General features: G+C 41.5%; 1 protein-coding gene across 4 annotated transcripts in view; it reads left to right on the forward strand.

Moving 5' to 3' along the window:
* The window catches only part of PLCL2 (phospholipase C like 2), a 184,941-nt gene that overhangs the window by 155,130 nt on the left and 10,753 nt on the right, over positions 1–19,058 (forward strand). For 2 of the 4 annotated variants that reach the window (XM_073900557.1, XM_073900550.1), the window contains exon 5: positions 11,496–11,605. The exons of 1 other annotated variant lie outside the window; for it this stretch is intronic. In XM_073900557.1, the coding sequence (XP_073756658.1) occupies positions 11,496–11,605 (110 nt within the window). Of the gene's footprint in view, positions 1–1,334; positions 1,380–11,495; positions 11,606–19,058 lie in introns of those variants that run through there. One more of the 4 variants, XM_073900565.1, reaches the window with a different exon arrangement.

A 19,058-nucleotide genomic window follows, 5' to 3' on the forward strand; every position in this document is an offset into this window, starting at 1 on the left:
AAATATAAACCTGTATATCTACATTCACTGTACCCACACATGCTATATATTACACATATACAAGGAAGATCTTACATATATACATAGAGGTTAAATATATATGTATTTATATATAATATATATATAGTTTTCAAAGTCAGTGTGTTATTTGCTAATATTTGTTTTAAAAGATGGGGTAGGAGAATAGGGCCCTGCATGCTTGTGAGGGCGTGAGCCTCTCTGGGAGGATAAACAGCAGTTGCCCGATGGGAAGGGAGCAAGAAGACTGGGGGATGGAGCAAGGAAAGATAACTCTCTGTATACCAGTTTAGACTTTGTAAATTGCTGAGCCATATCACAATAATATCTGTTCAGAATTTAAGAAGAGGTACAAAAGGCAAGGGAAGCACGGACAGGGTAAGGTGACGAGGCCCGGTATGTCATGGTGATAGTGCCGAACTGTGGTAGAGAGGAAGGATCCAATTTAAGAGTGGCAATCCAAACAAAGGTTTCCTAGGTTTAAAAAAAAACTAATCTTTGAGTATAATTGGGGTTGAAATGGGGAGGGTCCTGCTAACGGCATCATGGCTCCCATGACCCCACCCCGTGTGCCTCACGTGGCCGCGTGTTGAGGATGGTTGCCTGGCACTTGGATTCCACAAAGGCCTGAAAGTTATACAACTTCCTCCCACCTCAATTTACCCAGATGGAGCAGGCTGGCGGAGGAAGGAAAACCTCCCTCGTGCAGTTCATTCACAAAGTGTACTGCTGTGGATGTGGCATTCTGGGGATCTTGTCACCCATCTGTGTTTCAGGGATATATTTAAGAGACCTGGTTTATCTCTTCCACCTCATGTGCAACGGGATTTAGCAGCTCAGAAATCCATCTTAAAATAATTTGGCTTTTGTTAATGCCAAGATTGGAAAGAAGGCCAAGAAAGAGACAACCAACTGGAACTGTATGAAAAATAATTAGGGGGCGCCTGGGTGGCTCAGTTGGTTAAGCGACTGCCTTTGGCTCAGGTCGTGATCCTGGAGTCCCGGGATCGAGTCCCACATCGGGCTCCCTGCTCAGCAGGGAGTCTACTTCTCCCTCTAACCCTCTTCCCTCTCGTGCTCTCTCTCATTCTCTCTCTCTCTCAAATAAATAGATAGAATCTTTAAAAAAAAATAGGCATTTCCACGTCTCCGTGGGGGTGATGGTGTAAATGCCCATGTGTCAGCAGCACACACACAACTTCAGACCCCTGGAGTTTTGGGGCAGAGCGTACAGTTTACAAAGGCTATATATTTTAACAGGTGCTATAATTAAATTAGTTGGAAAAGTAATCGGGTAACCGCATTTTGTTTTCAAGATACTTTGATGTGCCACAAGACACTTGCAGACCGTGCTTATTAAGGTACTTTTAATACTGTTGATAACTCATTCTCTTGAATTAGGTCCCAAATAGACCTTGTGTTATATGGAATTCCACCTTCCAGGAAATAGCTCACTACACCTAATTTGGGAATTTGAAATAAAATATAAATATATATTTCTTTGGTCACTATTTGAAAGATTTTGCACTTTGCTTATGGTTTCTATTTTCAACACATTAAAAAAAATATTTTTGCACTGGATATGTTTGTGAGACAAGAGCTTTTTAGGGCAGGAAAGTAAATTTTCAGTTGAAAAACTAAGTATATAAGTTTAAGATCAATATGTCTCTCTTATGAGTACTTTTGAAAATTATATTTGTTTCTAAAAATATTTAGCCTTGTGCTACGTGGTGTATTTTAGATTCATATCACTTAGATTGGTAGAGAAAATCCCAACCAGCATGTTTGAAAGGTCATCTGCTTTATGTTTGGCAAGAAGAAATGGCATTCGTCTCACTCGAGGAGGAAATGATACCTTGTTTCTGACTGAGTCTCCCTTCCCTTCCAAGCAAAAGCCTCTTTTTCATATCTTAGTAGTTATTTATTGTATGTATCATGTATTTTTATTTTTTTATTAACATATAATGTATTATTTGTTTCAGGGGTACAGGTCTGATTCGTCAGTCTTACACAATTCACAGCGCTCACCATAGCACATACTCTCCCCAATGTCTATCACCCAGCCACCCCATCCCTCCCACCCCCCTCCCCTCCAGCAACCCTCAGTTTGTTTCCTGAGATTAAGAGTCTCTTATGGTTTGTCTCCCTCTCTGGTTTCGTCTTGTTTCATTTTTCCCTCCCTTCCCCTATGATCCTCTGTCTTGTTGCTCAAATTCCTCATATCAGTGACATCATATGATACTTGTCTTTCTCTGATTGACTTATTTCGCTTAGCATAACACCCTCCAGTTCCATCTACGTCGTTGCAAATGGCAAGATCTCATTCCTTTTTATGGCTGCATAATATTCCACTGTGTATATATACCACCTCTTCTTTATCCATTCATCTGTCGATGAACATCTGGGCTCATTCCATAGTTTGGCTATTGTACACATTGCTGCTATAAACATCGGGGTACACTTACCCCTTTGGATCCCTACATTTGTATCTTTGGGGTAAATACCCAGTAGTGCCAATTGCTGGGTCATAGGGTAGCTCTATTTTCAACTGTTTGAGGAACCTCCATACTGTTTTCCAGAGGGGCTGCACCAGCTTGCATTCCCACCAACAGTGTAGGAGGGTTCCCCTTTCTCCACATCCCCGCCAACATCTGTCGTTTCCTGACTTGTTAATTTTAGCCATTCTGACTGGTGTGAGGTGGTATCTCATTGAGGTTTTGATTTGGATTTCCCTGATGCTGAGTGATGCTGAGCACTTTTTCATGTGTCTGTTGACCATTTAGATGTCTTCTTTGCAGAAATGTCTATTCAAGTCTTCTGCCCATTTCTTGATCGGATTATTTGTTCTCTGGGTGTGTATCATGTATTTTTAAATTGTTATTTTATTTTTATGGCTGTTTGATTTTCATTTAAGTTTATTTGTGATAGGAAGCAGGAAACTTAATGGAAGCTCCACTACATCCCATTCTTTGCAGTTGTAGTAAAATGCTTAATTACTTTAATTATATCATCCTGGAAAATTGACAGTTATTAATTTTTACAAAACATGATACTTAATCTGTCAGCTTTACATTTTATTTTTGGTCATTAAGCTTTAAGCCCCTCCAAAAAGAAACTCTTTAAAATATTTAGGCTATAAAGTATTTTGAAATAATAATTGGAAACTTATGTGAAACCAGTATCTACCAGTATAAAAAAACTTAGCTGCTTAGATTTTCAAGAGATGACATGGAAAAGAAACGACAAATTTCCAAAATGTAGTTCTTAACATAAAAAAAAATCATATACTTTTGGGCGGCCAGGCCAATTTTTAAAATTTAATATTACAGCTATAAATGGAAAGATTAAATGATTTATGCAGTCCCCACCATGGATGCATGGCCCCGTTCTTTGTTCACATGGCCTGTCTTCCATACCCTTAGACAAGGATGGAACTAAACTCTCAAAGAAATCACCTGAGTATGGATTTTCCATTTGTCCTTTCTCTGCTGCTGCACCACCAGCTAGTCATCTCTTTAATTCTCAAGTTCATTACCACCAAGGATTTCGAGCACATTTTCTTCTTGTTTAACATTCCTGAAGAAAAATAATTCACATCTTTTCCCTGGAAACAGAAACTTGGGGTCACGGAGTCAGGGCAACCTATTTGTAGGTTCTTTGGCACAGAGTAGCCAGGGCTCAAAGAAGTCCTTTTGGCAAAAGAGCGGTCACAGCGGGCCCCACCAGGTCTGTGCATGAGACATGACCATTCACTGCTTTCTGGCTCATTTACCCCAGGCTTTGGTCCATGTTCCTGTGCACTTCATTGGGTTTGCGTAATATATGCCCACAGCCTTCAATCTTTAATGCCTTTATACACACCATGTATTTTGACTTAAATAAAATAGCCCATTGCAATTGTATAGCGTGTCACCCTTTTCAAAGGACAGTTTACCTAGTTAGTATTGGTTTTCAAGTGAAGTTTCCTAAAACTTACAAAGATTTCCATTCCTTTGGCCAGAATTAACTGTTACCTCTTGTCTTACTTGGGTGGCAACATCCTGGTAGAATCAAGGAATCCTGTTTCCTTCCCCTACCTTCATAGTTGCCCCCAATTGTTATAAATGTTAGCCAGGCCACGCTTTCTTTGAGGCTCTTAGAATGACATTTAGTGTAAATCAGACAAGGAAATGGGACATTACTTAGAGGAAAAATACAAGATACTGTGAACAGCTACACATGGCTCTAAAATATACAGATTTATGAATAAATGTGTTCATTTGGTATGTGAAATGAACACATTTGTGTTGGTAGAGTATTTGGAAGGTACTAGAAACCTACAGGGAAATACAACTTGTTCCTGAAGGAAGAAAAAACGATCCCACTTTTTTTTTCCTTGTTATTATCGGCCTGGCTTCTATTTTTGAACTTGAAGATTGTTTTCACAGTAGGAATTCTTGTCACTAAGCAGCGATAGTGATTCATGCAAGAGCCTGCAACCCCTCACTTCTTTCCAGTGCCTGTCTGGGAGCTCTCTCTAAGTCCACCCTTGATGCTCAGGCCACAGAAGCTAAGAGCCATGTTTTGTAAGCACATTAGAACTCTTTTGTCTTAAATCTGCAATTTCGAAACCTCCAAATAATGATTTTGCAGATGGTCACAAAAGAACTTTTCTCAGGATCAACAAAATTCTAATTATTTTCAGAAGCATATATATATATATATATATATATATATATTTATTTTTTTTTTTTTTTTTTTTTTTACCTATACTTCATCAATGAGAGGTACTTGTGTTTTAGAGCTAAAAAGCCCTCTCTTTCAGCCCCTAATGCCCCAGGTGAATAAAGAATTTACACAGAAAGCCGTCTTGGTCTGCATCTTCCCACGGTGCTGGCAGGGCTGTGCGTGAGGACAGCCCTCCGTGGTGTCTGCTGAGGGAAGGACAGCCACAGTGCTCTGTTCTTTCTACTTTCTCAGGAGAAGCTGGTTTGGGTGGTTCTGCATCTTCTTACCCTTTTAAGAATCCTAAAGGCTTTACTTCAGCTAAAAGCCCAGTGTGAGGGCTTCTTCTAAACTCTGCGCCTATATGAATGAACAGTCCCCTTCCCAGAGCCGAGGGGCTTTCACTCTAAAATACCGGTAATGTAGACGGGCAGATAAAAGCCACACTGCTAATTGGTAAAGGAGGAACCTGCAAATATATCGGGTATTTACTTTGTGTAATCGTCTGTCAGTTTGGTTAATAGTGTAGTTAATAAGAAGGCAGGATGTAGAGCTAAGCTATGTAGGCTAACAAAGAATAGCTAGCAGAAGTGGCTAGGTCCGGTTTCTAAGCAAAGGCATAGGAGGCACAGGCATCCTGAGGCCCCGCCTGCACGTGCCGGGGTGCGGTTGAACTGCGTGCCGGCTGCTGGCGCGCCCTGCGTCCCCGGCTCCGTCTGCTACAATGCCTGCTGGGCAGAGGAGTTAAGTAGATAACCTCTCCTGAATCCGAGTCCAGGGTTCTTCCTGCTTCATTTAGAACACGAAGGCTAGCCGGGATCAAGAGCAGGAAATGTTCAAGGGCTCCCTGTCCACCTGGTTATGTAGCTTTCCTATAGAATTGCTTACAGTTGTACAGTAGGTTCAAGGGTAATCAACGCTACCGTAGCACGCATTTATTACCTGCTCATTTTCTATGCAGTCACTTAAGTGAAAACACAGAATGGACTTACTCAGGTTTTCGGAAATTTAAATTTGTCTGATTTTTTAATTTTTCGATTACTTTGTAAGATGAAACAATCCAGGGCGCCTGGGTGGCTCAGTCATTAAGCGTCTGCCTTCTGCTCAGGTCATGATCCCAGGGTCCTGGGACCGAGCCCTGCATCGGGCTCCCTGCTCGGCGGGAAGCCTGCTTCTCCCTCTCCCACTCCCCCTGCTTGTGTTCCCTCTCTTGCTGTGTCTCTCTCTGTCAAATAAATAAATAAAATCTTAAAAAAAAAAATGAAACAATCCAGTCTTAAATTATCAGTTGGTTGTAATTTAGTCTGTAAAATTTGGCATTATAATACATAGACCTTATACGCCTCCTGAATCTCCCATGCATAGGTTCTGTTTCCTAGTACAAAAATCCTACTTGGAGAGTGATCCTACAGAGTTTATTTTGGCCTTGATTTAACAAGCAGCAGTTGTTACATATTCTCACATCATCATTTTAATGCTGTTGCCCTATTTGCTGTACTGATGCCTCTAAAGTCAGCCATTGTATTCCAGAACAAAACTATAAATATTTCTTTAGGAAAGAGTTGTCAGCTGGTAATATAGGCACTAGTTCCCTTCCCTCTCTTTGTTCCCCATACTTCTAGAAATCTAGTTTTTTACAGAACGATCAGTAAAATGGGCTTACAGATTTAAGCAATGGGTTTTAGTAGAGCTCAACATTGCATATGATCAAATGACCTACACATGGTGGGTAATCAATAAATGTTATTCTCTGACCGATTGCCCACCCAGGGCTCTTCCCAGTGCTGGTTAACACCCCGTCTCCACCCCCTCAAACTCTAATCGAAGAAAAGGCGTTTTAAAAACAAAAACAACCTGGCTTCCTTGTGAGGGTTGGGGTGTGGGTGAGAGAGGTGCTAACTTAGTATCAAAAGTTTGGCTCATTAGATTTTCACCAGCTACTTTAAATCTCACTCTGGTCCTTAGACAGAATGGTATAACTTATGGTAGGAGAAGAGGTATCTTAATAAGTGAAAGACTTTGTCACTGGGCTCATGTTTCTTTGCTGAAAATAATTTGGAAAATAGGGAGAAAGTTACTTAACATCTAACCCAGACAAGTTGTTTATACTCAGTGTTGATAAAAAGAAACAAAAAGACCTCCTGTGACATGTTAGAATAGATTTTCTGATAATTTAATATCCAGGGAATAATGCAATTTGCATCTAATATAGTTAGATTTCCTTGTTCTGTACGGGCTGACCCAGTTCAAGTGCATAATCTCATTTGCTGTCCCTCCGTATTCCTTTAGAACCGGGTCAGTGCCTGTGCCTTAGCCCTTACAGTGCTCCACCTCATGGCATAATTATTGGATATGCATAACCATAGCATGAGCTTATATTGAGGGTTGGGACTCTTGATTAGAAATAAGGCATGGTAGTTGGAAAACTGTGGGGCACTGGGCTCAGACAAACCGGTATTCAGATCCTTCTTTCCGATTCCTTGGGAAAGTGCCTTAGCCTTTCTCCGACTTTCCTGTCTAATATGTGTAAAGCACCTGGCCAGCTGCCTTTTGCTTCCCTCAGTTGTGTGCCCTTAGCCCTTGCCCTGGGCTTTGCACATCACAGGGGAGCAGTGAAAGGTACAGTTGTGTTCTATGGTCAAGGTCAGAATCCTTTGATTTCCTTAAATAAAATCAACATATGCTTTAAATCAGTGGACTAGCAGGTGTTTTCAAAGATCTGTCTATAAAATTTTTTTATATAGACGTCTATATAAAAAACTTTTTAAAGAAACCATTATGTTATGCAGCAAGCCAAATGAAATATATAACAGTGGGACTGATAGTCTTGGTTGCTTTTTTAAAGTTTCGGGTTATATATATATATATATATTTTTTTTTTGTTGGGTTTTGTATTTTCAACATAATTTTTCCGGTTTTCAACTTCTCACCTTTTTTGCATGCATTTTTTAAAGAATTTCATTAATAATACATTTTGTACTTCCCTATGGACTTTTATTGGACTACTGGTATTTCAAGAGGGGAGAGAGGAGAGGGAGTCGTGTCATCTCACTTTTTAGTAAACGTGTAAAATATGAGCTTTTTAGACACAGCCATGTATTCAGCTACCCTCATTTCTTTAGATGTTTCCCTGTTTCTTCCTTGTCAGTATCATTTTTTTTTTTTAAATCATTTTAACTGTGTTTTTTCTTCCTTGAGTCCTCAGTCCTTCTCAGGGCAGCCTATCCTTTTACTGCCTCTGGCCCTGGGTTCATCTTTCCTGCAGAAAGCTGCTTAAAATTTAGGGTAGCTGTTTGTCTAGGCTCAGCACTCCCTCAGAGACCGACCGCACAGTTGTTTATCTTTTTGTTTACAGAGAACTTCTCCCCCAGCACTTCTCTTGTGTGTCTTCTCTCTCCTGAATTCCACTCATGAACTCCATCTGCCATACCTCAGTGATGCTTACAAGGCTAGAATACCTCCTGATGAACCAAATAGAAACATTATGAGTGTTCATGACCCATCCTGAACTCCAGATCTTGCCAAAGTCCAGTATTAAATCTTAACAGAAAAGCTAGCACATCAAGGTCTCACCACTCAGGCTTCAGCTGGCCATGTTCTAAGAAGTGGGTCTGAGTCATCACAGCGCTCTCCAGGGGGGGTCTCCCAGTTGTGGCCAGGGAAAAAGTGTGTGTGTGTGTGTGTGTGTGTGTGTGTGTGCCCATGCATGCAATTAAATGCTTTTGCAAAAAACCTGGGTTTTAGAACAAGATTGCTACCTACTCATGGTTATTTTTTTTTGTTTATTTTTAGGGGTATTTTGCTTGTCTTTTTGTTTTGTTTGTTTTTTGCAGTATGCTAAGCCAAGCACATTTCAGTAGAAGTCAGAACTAGATACAGGGGATGCAGCCCGCTGTCTGAGCCAGGTCGCCAGCATTGTGCTGGAGGGGGTTTAGTTAATCAAGTTGGGATGTTCTCAAATACCATCACTGGCGAAAGAGAAGTTGGAGAAAAGGGGAATGGTTAATGTGGTAGTTTTCTAAGTGATGTAATGAATTTTACCGTTTTTTCTTGAAACCAGTTATGTTGTTAAGCCTTTAGCAAGACAGGAATTAGAACCATCTTTCCTGTTCAGTGAGGGGAGAAAAAAAAGGAGAAAAAAGACTAAATTGGCAGCTTTTACTGTATTTATCATATGTGTCAGCTTTTGTTTACTGTTTAGAGACACTAAGAAATAAAGTTGCTGTCAATCACAGTATGAAGAGTTGCTTTGAAATGGTATTGCATAGAAAGGGAGTTAGAAATTGGAATGCCCAACTGAACAGTACGTGTGCACAGAGGAACACAGGAAATGTCTTATAAAGATTATGACTGCTCCACATTATTTGTAGCAGCAAATGCTTTTGAAACAACCCAGTGTCCATCAGCGGGGACTGGTTAAATAAATGCTGGTTCATCTACTCGAGGAGTCCATGTAAGCTGTTAAAAAAAAAAAAAAAAGAGTGAGGATGAGCTCCACGCTGACATGGAGTGATCTCCATCCACTGTGTACCAAGGTACAGAACACACATCTGAACAGTGTACAGAAAACAAAAATCCAAGTACAGAAATTTCTTGTGCAAGAAAGGGAAGATCATGGATATATGTACACAGTTGCTTATATATTTTTTAAAGATTTTATTTATTTATTTGTCAGAGAGAGAGAGCACAAGCAGGGAGAACAGCAGGCAGAGGGAGAAGCAGGCTCCCCGCGGAGCAGGGAGCCTGATGCGGGACTTGATCCCAGGGACCCCGCGATCATGACCTGAGGCGAAGGCGACCCTTAACCGACTAAGCCACCCAGGCATTCCCCACAGTTGCTTAGATTTTTCAAAGAGAAACAATACAGGAGAAAGTTAATTAAAAACTACAAAAAATGTATGGGGGAAGGAGGGATCAGGGTACAAGATATGAGGAGGAAGCAAGACCTACCTAAGCACACTTTGAGATGAGGTTTGGCTTTGGAATCATGTAAAGCTTTGACATAATCATAAAAGAGATTACATCCAAAAAAGTGCAAGTCATGGAAAATCTTAATTCCTAATCATATCAATATTGTCTTCTAAGGTCAGTCACAATAATTCTTTTCTCCACTGACCTTAGAAGACAATATTCTTACTGTACATTCTTAATAAGATGCTCTCTGAGGACCCCCCCAAATGCAGATTTTAAATTAGATTCAGCAGTCTTACTATTAATAGCTAGGTTGATGTGGTTAGGAATTAAGATTTTCCACCTAAGAGATACAAAATAAGCATAAAATTTTAAATATGTAAAAACCTCGTACACTTAAATTTGAATTAGAAGTATTAGCAGGGCACCTGGGGTGGCACAGTGGACTGTTGGTTTTAGCTCAGGTCATGATCTCAGGGTCCTGGGATCGAGTCCTGTGTTGGGCTCCACACTCAGTGGGGATTCTGCTTAATAGATTCTCTCTCCCTCCCTTTGTTCCTCCCGCCTGCACTCGTGCTCAAGCACGTGCACTCTCCCTCTCTCTCAAATAAATAAATAAATCTTTAAAAAAAAATAGAAGTATTAGCAAGATCTTATTCTCTTTAAAAAAAAAGTGTCTGATATCTGTCCAATGAAAAGGCCTAAAAAACAATGAAAACTCAGTAAAAATGGGCACTGCTAACACCCAGATTGTGGTCTTTAAATTATCATTCTCCACAAAAAAACCCAGAGGTCCTTGGAGAAATGCCTGGCTACAGGGCCGAGGTGGAAAATGTACTTGGTAAGTCTAGAACACCTTGTGCCAAAAGGCTGATTAGTCATCTCAAAGGGACATAGGAACCAATCTGAAGGGTTCCCATTGGCCAGAGGTGGGATCATTGACTACAGTTTAATATCTAAAATTCCATGAGTTGTCATGATATTAAAACAGCAAAAGAGGGGCACCTGAGTAGCTCAGTCATTAAGTGTCTGCTTTCGGCTCAGGTCATGGTCCCAGGGTCGTGGGATCGAGCCCCGCATCGGGCTCCCTGCTTGGCGGGAAGCCTGCTTCTCCCTCTCCCACTCCCCATGCTTGTGTTCCCTCTCTTGCTGTGTCTCTCTCTGTCAAATAAATAAATAAAATCTTTAAAAAATAAATAAATGATGTATGGTGATTAGCATAATTAAAAAAGTAAATAAAAATAAAACAACAAAAGAACCATCATACTGCTCCTGCATTATTGCATTGTTGTTGCATAGGGTGCTTCTTTGAGACTATTTTGAATGGCAATAGGGAATATACATTTGATTATGTAAATTATGTTCAAGAGTCATAATGGAAATGCAGAGTTAGAGTTCGGGGTCTCTGTCCCAGTCCGCTCCCCTTCGCCATAGGCTTGGTGTCTGACCTCAGACTGACTCTCTGTGTGACGGGAAGTATAGCAGCGCTGAAATCTGCCTTCTGAGGTTCCAAAGACCTGGGTTCTAATCCCAGCTCTTCCTTTTGCTTCCTCCACAGCCGTCCATCTCTCACGCTTGCCAAGCCTCAGATTCCTCCTCTCTAGAATAAGAATGGGAATGATTATATGTGCCCTGTTTGCCCTTCAAAGACCATGAGGAATGATGGCTGACCTCTAAGATGCCTTCCACCTTGCTGGGACCATGAATTGTCAGGGTTCCCTCTCAGTTATTATATTCTTAAAGGGGCACATTTCTGAATTCCCCTGGAGACTGGAATTCTTTGAGTTATACCTAGAAACAGAAGTGTTGCCAGGTCATTAGCCCAGGTTGGACGTGGAAGTAAAATGCTTTGTTTCTTGCAGCCATGGAATTCCATGAGCACTTACACAGCATCGGCACCAAGGAAGGTTTGAAGGAACGAAAGCTACAAAAAGCAGTGGAGAGCTTTACCTGGAATATCACCATCTTAAAGGTACGTGACCAAGCTGATTCTGATGCCGGTGGTGCTGCATCAGCCTCTCACAGCACGTTTCTCACCCCATGTAGTAGAACAGGTCTTGCCTTGTGCGTTGTCAGGACAGCGCGGTCACAGCCGACCCAGGAGAACTCGGCCCTCAGGCCGGCCCGCAGGCACGGTCGCTGGGCCGCGTGGCTTGGAGAGAGCACAGGGGACTCCCGTGGTTGGCACACTGTGGATTCTGACAGAAGGGAGAGGACCTTGGCTTCTCTCCTTGAGGCATTGTCGAGTTTATAAATGCCAGTTGCTGTCTGTGAAATAGGCAGTGTGATTATAGAGGGATGATTAGGAATTTAGATTCTAATTACTCAAATGTCATTTAACACTTTCAAGTATAATCACAGCCTTAGTATTAATATGATCCCAGGACAAAAATAGGAAAGAATTGTGTGGGACATAATTAAAACCAATATGTAAAGGAATTGCCATTGAAAAGAAATTTTCCTTCAAGGAAGAAGCCATCTGTTTGTCTTCCTTCCTCTCTCCCTCCCTCTTCCTTTCTTTCTTCCTTCCGTCCTCAGCATGGCCATTTTTTAAATGTTTATTATTTTTTATTATAAAAGTAATACATTCTTATTGAAACTGTCAAAATAGAAATAAGCAAAGATGAACATGGTCCCACCGTTCAGAGGCAATTACCACCGGCCTTTGGCCATACATTCTCCCTGCCTTTTTCTCTGTGCTGTGTATCATGTGACATGATTTTTAAAATAATGCTATGTATGTACCTTGAAACCTTTGTTAAGTTTTGTCTCAGTGGTCTTTACTTTTCTTCTTCTCCATGTTTGGGAACTTGAATAATCATAACACAGAAACATTATTTCACTCTGGATCTTGGACAGCTATATCTTAAAATTACTCTGTGGTATTCACCCTCCAAACTTTCTGCTCCCTTGAAGTCAAAACTGTAAAGACGTTATCACAGCTTCCTCTTTTAATTTCCTTGTTCCTCCTCAAGTTAAAAGATCCATCCCTGCAGCAGACAACAGGTTTCTGATTTGATTTAATAAAAAGTCACCCTTCCAAAGCGAGCTGACTTGCATTTTCTCACGTTAAACCTCTACTCGTTTTTATAATTAAAATAATTTTCTTGACTTCTTAAAACACTTCCCTTCCTTCACATGTGCTTTCTTTTGTAATCTTTCAATCTTCTGCTTAGAAGTTAACTTTGATAGTTTACAATTCAGTAAACAGCAGATAGAAGAATTTACAAGGAAAAGGAATTTGGCTTTATAACTTGCTGACTCACTCCCACCCCGATGTGGGGGTACACAACAAATTTCCTGCAAATCTCAGGGCAAAAGTAGCACAGTAGTTTAAGCCCTGTGATAGAACAAATGCTCATTTTGCTTTTATTTTATTATAGGCAAAACCACACTTACGGACCAAACTTTTATTTGTCAACTATCCTTGCTACTCCTTTGTGGTCTAGGAACCAGAAGCCTGGGCATCACCTGGGAGCTTGTTCAAAATGCAGACTCCCAAGCCCCACCCCAGATCTACTGAATCAGAATCTGCATTTTTACAAGGTCCCAGGGGATTCTCATGCACATTAAAGTCTGAGACACACTTGGCTAAGAGCCACCGAAAATGGGAGCCTGGAGCACACATTAATGAAAAACAGCTGACATAAAGTAATATACCAGATTTTAGAAATAAGTAATTGAACCAAATAGCCACCCTGAGAAAACTATTTTCTTTTGAATTATGTCCAGGAGAGAGAATTAACACCTCAGACTTATATTCATATGGAAACTGATGTATAGGACAGGGTAAAGGATCTTTTTACAATTTCTAGCATATTTGCTCTACATAGTGTTTGAGTATGGTAGAAGCTGAGCAAGGAATGGGAAAGAACCGGAAAGATCTGTGTGTCACTTCCATATAATGGAAGGGCTTTTTCCACTCCTGGGTGTTTCACAAATTTTGACCTTGTTTAGGAGAATCAGTGATCCCTTGGACATGAATTTGGGTCTGAGTTGAGCTACTAGTCTTTTCCTGGCAGGAGGGAATCGGATCATTTGGATTCCTCTGACTACTTGTTCTTTGTGGTTAGCTTGGAGAGCGCATGGTGGGCCATAGGCAGCCACGCCCTCATGGTAGACAGAGGCTAGGGCAAAGTTTCAGATGACACTGGGTATGGAGAGAAAAGCGGAAGGAGGACAGGGAGACGTGTCCAAGGAGCCCTGGAAATGTGAGGCCAGACAGGAATTTCCTGCAGTGCATAGAAATGCAGTTTCCTGAGCCCCACCTTAGAATCTGGATCAGAATCTCTAGGGGTAGAATGTAGGAATCTGCTTGTTTAACAAGTTCCTTGGGGGATTCTGAGGTACCCTAAAAAATGGAGTACCTCTGCCCTAGAATGAAATCAAAAGTATCTTCCTCCACTCATTTGAACAGTAAAGGAGGCAGGGTGACCAGTCATCCCGGAACATAGGGCTTCCCATGTGAAAGTCAGGACAGTCCTGGGCAAACTGGGAGATGATTGGTCACCTGGCGTAGAGGCCTCCTGCCATAAATTCCTTTCATCTACGGACATGCTTCCCAGTTTTTATGAATTTTTGCTTGCTTTGTTTAGTTTTGCAATTTTAAGAATTGCTTTAAAATACAGAAATGAACAAAGAAGAAATGTCAGCCGTGAATACCACATCCAGAATTATCTACTATTGACACGTTGGCATATTTACTTCCAGACATTTTTTTATTTTGAATAAAAATCATTCATTTGTTTTTGTAAATGCATCTTCATTATAAGGAGACTTTTTTAATGTAGAAAAGATTTAAAAGTTTTAAAATGACTTCAAACCCTCTGAGAAAAAGCTATTATTAAATGTAGGTGACCTTATTTTAGGAACCATTTTAGATGTATATGGATGGATGGATGGATGGTTGGGTAGATGGACGGATGGATGGATGGATGGAGATAAATTTTATTGATTCTGAATCATACTTCTTTTTTCTGTTTTTGACATCTTTGAAATTGGCATGTGTCTTATAGTCCATGGCATCTGTGCACTATACCGTAGTTCAGTTGGCAGTGATTTTCTTTCTTAATGGTACCTCTGACAAGAACTAGTGTCTCAGATATTATGAAATAAGGTATGCTAGTAGACAGAATCCTACTAGAATTGCTCTTAATTTTTTAAAAAAGTACTAAGTTGGGGCGCCCGGGTGGCTTAGTAGGTTAAGCGACTGCCTTCAGCTCAGGTCATGATCCCAGGATCCTGGGATGGAGCCCTGCATCGGGCTCCCTGCTCAGCGGGAAGCCTGCTTCTCCCTCTCCCCCTCCCCCTGCTTGTGTTCCCTCTCTCGCTGTGTCTCTCTCTGTCAAATAAATAAATAAATAAAATCTTTATTAAAAAAAATGTACTAAGTTTTCCTTAATTTAACAGAAGAAAAGTAAACCATAAAGAAGCTGAAAGAATCTCTTTACAGGAAATAAAGATCTCTCACTGTAAAGATTGTTGAGCAATTCATTTAGCTTCTTTCATTTAGCATAATGCTTTGGATATTCATCCAGGTTGAGGTGTGTTTCAGCAATCCATTCCTTTTTATTGATGAACAGTATTCTGTTTGCTGGCTGTGTGACTCTTTGTTCATACACTCACGAGTTGCTGGGTGTTTGGGTTGTTTCCAGTTTCTAGCTATTGTGAATAAAGCTGTAGTGAGCAGGTCTCTGTGTACACATGCAGGTCTTTGTGTAGACATGTGCTTATTTTCTTGGATAAATACCTATGCGTGCAGTTGCTGGGTCATATGGTTAAGTGTATGTCAGACTTTATAAGAAGTTGCCAAACCACTTTCCAAACTGGCCCGTGTAGTATTCCCCCCAGCAGTGTTAGGAAAGTTCTGATTATTCCACATCCATGACAACATTTGCTATTGTCAGTTTAGCCAGTCTAGGAAAGGTATAGAGGTAGAACATCTTTTTGTTTGGATTTTTTTTTTTTTTTTAGCATTTTAAACGAATTATGATGGGCCTTAGTCTGGTTTTCTTCATGTTTTTTCTGCTTAGGGTTTGTTGAGATTCTTTTACATGTGGATTTATAATTTCCATCAAATTTGGAAAATTTTTAGCCAGTTTTTCTTTAAATCTTTTTTCCTGTCTTACTGTTTCTCTCCTTCTTCTATAACTCCATTTATACATATATACTGCTTGATATCTTCCCAGAAGTGACAGATCCACTATTCATTTCTTTTTAGGTCTTTCTTTCTTTCTTTTTTAATAGTTTCTGTTAGTTCTGCGTCTTCAAGCAATATTGCTGTATCTCCTGAAGTGCCTACTCTGCCATTAATCCTGCCCAGCTTCCCATTTCTCTTGTCTTCGTGCTCACCATATCCTTTATCTTCTTGAACGTAGATATTTACAGTGTTTAAGAGGCCCATCACTCTGCCCCACACATCCTAGCCACCTTGCCTCCCTGAACTCCGAACTCTGTCTCCTCGGCTCAGTGGGGCCGCTGGGCTCTGCTTGGGCTCTGCCTTCTCACACCGCAGCCAGACCCCCGTTTGCATCTCTTCCGTCAGGGCTCGCTGTGTGGTTGCACTGTCTGAGCATCATTGTTTAATATACCATGTCCAGTCTTCTCCTTGTGTGTCAGCCCTGTTCCTCACTTGTCTTGTTTCACTTTTTCATCCCACCCTCTGTTCCATCATCTGTTCTGCTCCATCAAACAGAAGTAAAAGAGGACACTCAGTTTGTATCTTTCCAATTTGACTGGCTCTTAGAATTCTCAGGATTTTTATGAATTGCCACTGTGAATTCTGTGAGTTTTAGAAGTTTATTAAATTGTGTCATACCCTTTTGTTTGTCTGCTGCTTGTGTGTGTGTGTGTGTGTGCTTGCTAGTTTTACTTTTTGCTCATTTCATTGGGAATGTGGGAAGGAAATTCTGTTAATACATCTTCCACCCACCAGCTTAATCAAGATGTTCCTCTTCATTTTCCATTTGCTAAAATATTCACTAAACTGGTGATCATTTTCATTGTTTCTATTTCTTCCAAAATGGTAGAATCTCATGGTAGAAGAGCCCTGTTTTAATCAGTCCCTTTTGGTCATAAGAAGCTGAACCCCTGTAGGCTAGCTTGCAGAGGAGAGACGAGCGATGCTGTCTCATGGAAGGGATCACGAGAGGACAGGGAGCCCTGAAACCAGAAGCTGTGGTCCGGCCTCACGGGAGTGAAGAGCAGTCAGGAAGCCCAGCAGCACCTGGGGCAGCCCTTGTCTGGGGGCCCATGGTCATCTCTCTGTCCTCCTTCTGCTAACAGCTCCTCCTGCTCACTCGTAGTTTCTGCCACTCTGTGACTTGGTCTTGTCTTGCTTTGGCCCTGACTATACCTTAGAAGTTTCTATTCCAAGTCCTCAATCTACTTGTATTTCCTAGTTCAAGTTCCAAAGAGAGGAAATCTGATCGGCCCAGCCTATCCTTTCATTTCACATCCAGACCAGCAATCCTAAAGTTATAAAACCTCCTCTTGTATTAAGTTCTCCTTGGATCAGGTTCTCTACCTGCTTCAATCCACTGTGCCCAGAAAGGCCCTGTCACAAAACACAAAATACAGCCATCTTGACTGGCTATCTCATTTCTCTGTTGCTGTGTAACAAACCATGCCAAAACTAGTGATTCTGTGGGCTAGCTGAGCTCAGGTGGGTGGTTTTTCTGCTCCCTCTGGAGTTGACCAGGATCACCTGTGAGGCTTGGTTCAGCTGGGGGGTCAGCTGGGCCTGGAATATCCAAGAAGGCTCTACTCCCATGGCTGGCCTCTCACCAGGGATGGCTGGAATGTCCAGGTCTCTCTCTCCTCTCTCTCTCTCCTCTCCACGTGGTCCGTCATCATTCAGTAGTCCAGCCCCAGCTTCCTTATATGGCTGTGAGATTCCAAGCTGCCCGGCTTCGTCAGGCCACTTTCTCCATGTTTAACTGACCAAAGCCAATCAAGGCCGCCCTCTGAGTCAAGGGAGGGGAACTGGACTCCACCTGTTAGTGGGTGGGGCAGCACGCCTGGGCGGGGATGGAAGCAGTTATGGGCAGCTGTCCTTGCAGGTAGCGTCCTGCAGTGGCAGAACCTGTGAATGAAGCATTTTGCCTTGGAGGGGTGGAGGCTTGGCCACACAACACCGTGGGGTCATCACATCCACCTTCCTGCTGCTTCCACTAGATTGCCAGCCTCCCACCGTCATGCAGTTTTTGTTATGTTCTGCTGTACAGTAGATAGAATTGATCTCTCTGTAACTTCACTTCTTCCCACTGGTTACAGTAATACCCTCAAAGCAGCCCAGAATTATTCTATTCCCTCTTCCTCAATATCCCTTTATATCTTTGAGAACTATCATTATCTTCTCTTCGACCTCCCCAGTCCAGGTCAGACATGCTCAGCTATGCAGATTCCAGGGTGCGATGGCATCTGGTCCCCTCCCCGGTGGGTCCCTTGGTCTTCTGATGGCTCTAGTTTGTCAGTGTCCTTCATAAGATGGGGTGGCCAGAATTATGCTCATACTTTGGATGCACAGTGCACTAACCACCCCAGGGTAGGACTCGTCAGTGTGAGTTTGTTCATAGTCTGAAAATTATTTTATTGTTAATACAGGCCAAAATTATGCTGGATTTTCTAGCACCTGTGTCATATCCTAAACTCAAATGAAGCTTATTACAATCCAAGATGTTTTCCACACGAATTGCTGCCAAGCCGGCTCTCCCTGCTCTCTGCTGCCCCACCCTCAGGAGCAAGACTAAAAACTAAACCCTGAAAGCAATTAGAGATTTGTTCTCTTTAGGAACATAAGACTTCTGCCAAAAATTAATAATTAAACCAGACAGTCTTCGCACCTGGTAAGACATTAGTCTTGATTGTGTTTTTACCTGAGGTGCAGTACTTACCTTGAAGACCTGAAGACTAACATTTGTTTCTTTTCCGAAAATTACTGTGATGGTCTTTGTGCAACTCTTTTTCTTTATTGATGGTAATGTCCTTTAGTTATGTTACATATCATAGGAGATGTATTATGTTGCCTGTTTTCCTGAAAAATCTATAATTGGCTGAAAGCCATTCCTCTATTTAGCCTGTGAAGACTCCAGCACAGCTCAGAAAACCAGACTCCAGTAGTGTTTGTCATTAGGCGGGCTGTTTAAAACATTTAAAACACAATAAAACCTCAGACATTGGATTCCACTAATGTGGAATTTGTGATCTCTCAGCTAAAGTTTAATTATGCAAAAGTTGTGCTTAAAAGATTAACGGTGCGAAGGAAGTACTTGTGCATGCTGTTTTTACTAGTGTTTTCAGGAGCTTCCACACACATGATCTGGCCCTGCTCATCCCTCAACATCCCCTCGCTCTCTCTACCCATCAGGCACACCACCCTCTCCTCTGGTCCTGGTCCACTGCCTGGAACCCTCTCTTGACCTCCT

Source organism: Callorhinus ursinus, unplaced genomic scaffold, assembly GCF_003265705.2.
Source record: "Callorhinus ursinus isolate GAN/ISIS: 27379988/994484 unplaced genomic scaffold, GSC_fseal_2.0 scaffold1, whole genome shotgun sequence".
Taxonomy (NCBI): Eukaryota; Metazoa; Chordata; class Mammalia; order Carnivora; family Otariidae; genus Callorhinus; species Callorhinus ursinus.